This window comes from Chelon labrosus (genome assembly GCF_963514085.1).
Source record: "Chelon labrosus genome assembly, chromosome: 18".
Lineage (NCBI taxonomy): Eukaryota > Metazoa > Chordata > Actinopteri > Mugiliformes > Mugilidae > Chelon > Chelon labrosus.
In genome coordinates this window covers 2,173,331-2,179,330 of record NC_140351.1, presented here as the reverse complement: position 1 = coordinate 2,179,330, position 6,000 = coordinate 2,173,331, and the positions used below count along the sequence as shown (strand labels likewise).

At 42.6% G+C, this 6,000-nt stretch overlaps 1 protein-coding gene across 6 annotated transcripts in view; it reads right to left on the bottom strand.

The window, feature by feature from the left end:
* Positions 1–462: 462 nt before the first annotated feature.
* The window catches only part of LOC311503143 (NLR family CARD domain-containing protein 3-like), a 75,404-nt gene continuing 69,866 nt past the window's right edge, over positions 463–6,000 (bottom strand). For all 6 annotated transcript variants that reach the window (XM_084565684.1, XM_084565688.1, XM_084565686.1 and 3 more), the window contains 2 exons: positions 1,661–1,834; positions 463–1,202 (listed from right to left, as the gene is read on the bottom strand). In XM_084565684.1, coding sequence (XP_084421810.1) covers positions 1,187–1,202; positions 1,661–1,834 — 190 coding nt within the window. In that variant the 3' untranslated portion in view covers positions 463–1,186. The remainder of the gene's footprint in view (positions 1,203–1,660; positions 1,835–6,000) is intronic.

The following is a 6,000-nucleotide window of genomic DNA, read 5'->3' as shown; positions in this document are numbered from 1 at the left end:
TCTCAGTAACTGGTGGAGGTGGAGCAGAGCAGCATTAACCAATCAGCAGTGAGTCTAGAGGGAGAGTGGGCGGGGCATCAATAACATGGATCCACTCTCAGACAGAACTGATCTGACTCTGGATCAGAAGTCACCAGATGGCGCCGCATGTAGCCCTGGGACACTAGCATCAGTTTGACCAATGAGAGGAAGTGGAGACGTGTGCTCCATGTTTTCTACAGTCTATGGATTCAAGCCCTAACTGGGACGACTGCCACCGTCATAGTTCAGCCATGAACCGTGCATCAGCTGCAGTAGAACCTCATCTTGTTTGGATCTACAGTGAAGCTGCTTCTTCATGCTGGAACTTGTCCTAGTGTTTCACGTCTTGTCCCAACAATCAAACGTCACTTCATCCCAAGCAGCTGGGCGGCGCCACAACATCATTAGAGGAGGATTTGGTTTGAATGGAAGGACGTCAGGAAACATTTAGTCATTTATTCTTTGTTCATTTACAAATCATTTACAGTTTAAAAATAACAAGAGGCAAACATAAGAATATAATGTGCAGAGCAGGAAGAGGCTTAGACCCAAGGGGGGTTACTGGAAGCTTCCAGCTTCATCATCTACGGTGGCCTGGAGGTGCCAACCAACATTACAACATGTCAAACACTTTTACAGCTTGAGACACATTTACATTGTAGAAAACATTTCTACATATCATAAAACACAATGACATCACCATAAGACATTTACAAGTCCTGAACCAGATTTACAAGCATCAACCATCAACCAGGAAGAGAATGGACCAACTCTGGGCTTGAACAGGAAGTGAGAACGGGAGGGAGCAGCCAATAGGAGCTGCTGTTGTGGTTGTCATGGTGACACTTGTCCACTGCCATCATTGAGTCCATCAGCACCTGGTCTGCTGCAGCCTCTGCTAAGGACAAGAGCAGACTCTCTGCAGAGAAGGTGATTGGCTGCAGTCTGACGTCTCTAGACCAGCTGGACGCTTCCAGGACTCTGAAGCAGCTAAGATTGTGTCTGATCCCTCTCACCCTGGACACAGACTATTTAACAGACGGCTGAGATCCATCCAGTCCAGGACCACTCACATGGTCAACAGTTGTATGAACAAACATACTTGACAATAAAGTCTTTTCTGATTCAGACACAGCTCATCCTCTCACCTCACACACCGTCCTGTTCACTGGTACCTCCACCTGTAGAGAGGAGGAGAAAGAAGAGAGGAGGTGATGACTCTGCTCATGGTTACTAAATGTAATGCTGGTTCTGTGATGTGCAGGCTTCAGTCAGACTGATCTCAGAGCTGTGATCAGTTGTTGATCAGATCTGATGAATGACCACCACTGTCTCTATACATCTTGGAAGGCTGTCAGCTGGAATCCAGCTTTATTTCCTGGACACATCAACACAACAACAACAGTCGTCTTCACATCAACTCAAACACATGATCACAACAAGCTTCAGGTTCATCTGATTGGCTGACTGTTGTCTCTCTCCCTGTCTTTCTGTCCAATCCTGAAGCCTGTCTCCATTCTCCTCTCACAGCTTCACTGAGAAGCTGCAGGTTTACAGGAAACACTGGATCTTTGATACTAACTGTGTTTAGGACAATACTGATGAAAGCAGCATGGACTGACTGGAACCCTCTACTCACTCCAGAGTCTCCAGTTTATAGTCTGGACTCTCCTTAAGATGAAGAAGCTGCTCCACTCCTGAATCCTTCAGCTTGTTGTTCCACATCAATAGATGTTTCAGATGGGAGGGGTTGGACTTCAGAGCTGAGACCAGAGAATCACAGCTGATCTCTGACAAACTGCAGTTAATCAATCTGAATAAAGAATAAAAGATGTAGATTAAATGATGAATAATTCAATCAGATGTGTTAAGGTTTTAAATGTGCAGCTCAACATTACTGCAGCGTTTCCCAAACTTTTTTGGCTGTGCCCCCCCTTCTATGTCCCAACCAGGTTGACACCCCCCCAATCCCCCACACCTTTAAAGGTGACAGAGAATGAAAAAACGTTTTTACCTTGTAGAAATGTCAGCCAGAAAATGCCCCAATCTGAACAACGGATACATATTACGTAAAATGCATCTCACTGCCCCCCCACTCTCATTCAATTCCCTCCCCTTCAAAATAATTTGCATACATCCGCCCTCTCGCCTCCAACGGGAAGTACATTGCAGCAGTGCTTGCGGAGTTCAAGGCGAAATGGCGAGTCGCGTTCCGAGGTGTGCTCTTCCAGGCTGTGCAAGCGGTGTGCAAACTTTCCATTACATTCCCACCGAAAGAAATGCACGAGATGCGTGGCTGCTGTTCATTTATAATCGGATTCCAACTACATTCAACCACAGACTGCTACTTCGTTTGTGAACGGCAGTCTATGGCGAAAGATAAATTATTTTCTGGTCCCGATCGACTTGTGCCTTGGATTATACATATGTGGTTTTTCAGAATAAAAAATTATTTTACATGTCAAGAATGTCACAGTTTGTCGCAAGATAGTTAAGTAAAACGCTATGGAAAATACGTAATTAAACGAACTACAAGTCCCGCATGCTGGCGCGTACAGAACCGACCAAAACTCCCTTCGGTAAGTAGAGGGGCGGGAGTGGCAGCAAATGCAGCCAATCAGCGTCAAGTGCTTGCATTTCATAATGAGGTTGCCAGTTAAGCCCGAAGGGGCGCCAAATAGGTGCAAAACCACGCGTTTAAAATCCCCCACCCTAATATAGCTTTCTGAGAGAGGTTTTTAGGAAGCTTCTAAGGCATTACAGACCCAACCAAAATTTTGTTGTCTTCATATCACATCACAGATCAAGGATAAATACCCCGTTCAATCATTCTATGTCACCTTTAAAAACACAACCATCTTTTTTATAGCCATATTAAAGGCAGCATGTTTAATCTGCTCAAATGACCAGAACACACATAGAACAAAATAATCAGCATCACAACAATGAGCTCTCACATTTGAATTAAAGTCAAACACTAACATTTTCAATAGAATGGAACAAATTTAGCACAAGCTTCCACTTTAAAGAGCAAAGAGGATGATGACAGGCTCAGGATCAGAGGCAGAAAGCAGATCAGTTGGAGGAAATGTTAGAATATTTTCAGACGCCTTCAACTAAAATTGCAGCAACTTTAAATGAGCGTGGAGCTAACACAACCCGTCATCATAGCACAGCGGTTATGGAGATAAAATGAAATTGTAATAAAGTTAGACACGAGCCACAACATCAATAACAAAGAGCACAGGCTCAGGAAGAGATAAAACAAGAGGATCCATGTGAGGATGTTAAAGAGCAGAGCAGGTGGCTCAGCTTGGTGTGCACCAGTAACGTACGCTGAGGTTGGTGGCTCAGATTTACTGTAGTGTGACTATCAGGACTAAGTTAGTCACTGAGAGGAGAAAGTGGAGCTCTGTCTGACACGCTGAGTCCAAGGAGGAAACATGAAACCATTACTGCTATTTAAGGGCTTTATTTTGATCCTTCTGATAACACATACTTCTTGTTATATTATTATGCAGATGGACTTGCAGGACTAAACTATGATGAACAATAGCTTAAGCCGTCAACAGTAAAACCCCTCCCCTACCTCCCCCTCTCTCTGTATCAGACAGAACAGATTGACAGGTAGGTGCAGGTGATATTCATGAGGCAATCATTCAACCCCAGTCACACCCACTGCCCCTGGTGACAAGCAGGGCTTGAGCTTAGCATTGTCCCAAGTAGCACGTGTTCTCCTAAGTTGAAAAATTTAGTAGCACACAAATAATTTTAGGGGCACGATGAAAAGTTACCAAATAATGTGTTTGTCTTTAATAAAGTGATATGAGGTCAATGAGGAGGCATTTATAAGCAAAACAATTAAATTCATATCTTTTTAAGTTTTACAAGTACTGCACAGACTGAAGCTTATCTGGCCTGTGTTATAACATAGAACATTCATACAACAGGCAGGTTCATAATGTGATTTACTATGTTTCACTAAATTATCTCGTTTGAAGTTCACGTTGCCTGTGACATAAACGGACTTTCCAGCTGCTTCTGAGCTTTGCAGTACTTACATTAATTGGTTTTGGTAAAGGAGCCACAGGAATGTTTTCTGCCAGTCAGCATTAAACCTGTACTTTCACATTAATTGTCATATTAATTGTTGCTACAGTGTTAAAAGCTCTATCCATCTTTGCTTTTATTTTTATAAGAACAATTGGTGCACTGCACCTTTAGAACAACAGCGCTGTCTCTTTCAGAAAGACGGTAGTCTTGATTGTTGATTGTTGTTGAAGTTGTGCGTGGCTGTGGATTTATGTCGCTGAACTGAGGGTATGTTGTAAATATAAAGTAAAATAAATAAAGATGAACGTTTGTCTCGCTGTTTGGTTTGGAGGTGCAACGGATGAATGTGTTAGACTAAAAATTCAATGGCACGTGATCTACCCGCACTAACTTCGAGATCTACCGGTCGATCACGATCGACTCAATGAGCCCCCTGCCCAGGGCCGCTGCTAGGAATTCTGGGCCCCCTGAAATAATATCTAACATGTTTTTTTTCAACTGTGTATTATGATGTTTTTCTTTGTTTTTCTGTTAATGCCTGGTGTATAATCACTCAACAATGAGTCAGAGTATTATTATCTAAATTGTATTTTTGTTATTGTCAGCCATTATGGTTTATTTTATTTTATATCGCTGTGAAAACAACAACAAATCTTGTTGGAACATTTAACTTCTTTGTATTTTCAAATGTCCCACCAATAGCGAACACATTTTTACAAGACCACACTTGAACACATCATGATAACGTTATTGACCTTCGCCTAATGCTCATAATTACTGAGTAGAACTTGAATGCGTCATAATACAATTCAGTGTAGCCTGGTAAGTGAGCGGGTGCTTGGTGCTGACTGGAGCACTGTCCGACAGTAATATGTGTGAAACACACAGTCCGCTGTAGATAGCCTCCACATTAGTAACGTTCAGTTATCTACACTAGGAATTGCTGCTCTACAATGAACTGGCCACTTCCCGCCTCTCACCCGATGATTGACAGCTAACGTAAGCTACAGCCCCTGGCCCCGTCAGGTACGCGTTACAGACAATGAATAAATGAATGAATGAATGAATGAATGAATGAACAAGAGGCGCCCTCGGTAGTTTTACTCTCACCATTCTTATAAAATGTTGATGTCCTGGGCCCCTGCTCTGTTGCTCCTAGCCCTGGCCTCCCTCTCTAGTCTTTTCTAGTCTCCAGATCTGTGTTTTTTGTGTCCATCATCTTCATCTTCCTCACTCCCTGCTGGAGTTCGCTCGCCCTCAATTTGAACCCGCGGTGTGGACCAAACCATTTTTTAAGAAGGGGCCAAGAGGGTTATTGAAATTATTAAAATTAAAATATGGCGTGACTTTGTGGCTTTATTTTAGTTCGGATTCATTACTATGAATATATATTAGTTAAGCCTATGCATAATAATGTAGTGGTAGACAAGGGAGTAGGTTTGATTTTGAGATTGGTGGGGACACAAAAGTGCTCCAAGGCAGCACTCCTGAAAGTTGACGTTTTTTTACATTAGCAATCATAATTTCACATCATACAGATGTTATAGGTTAAAGCAAATAATGAAAGTCAAGGGGGCAACTTCGAAGAGTTCTCATCTTTACTTTATGTGAAAGAGCCAAACAAATGCTTACGCCGGTCTGTGGCAGAAATGTTTTATTGTAGCCTACATTGAAAGCAAATGTGTAAAACAAATCCGTGTGTGTGTACACGGATTTGTTTTACACATTTGCAGATAGTTTTGCTACAATAATGGCCCCATAGACAATTTACATGACTTACCGTAAATTCCGGACTATAAGCCGCTACTTTTGTCACTTGCTTTGGACCCTGCGGTTTATACAACGGCGGATGGATTTTTACAGCTAACGGTCACCAGGGGCGCACTATCATGTCATAGACGATGACACGAGGATTAAGAACTGACT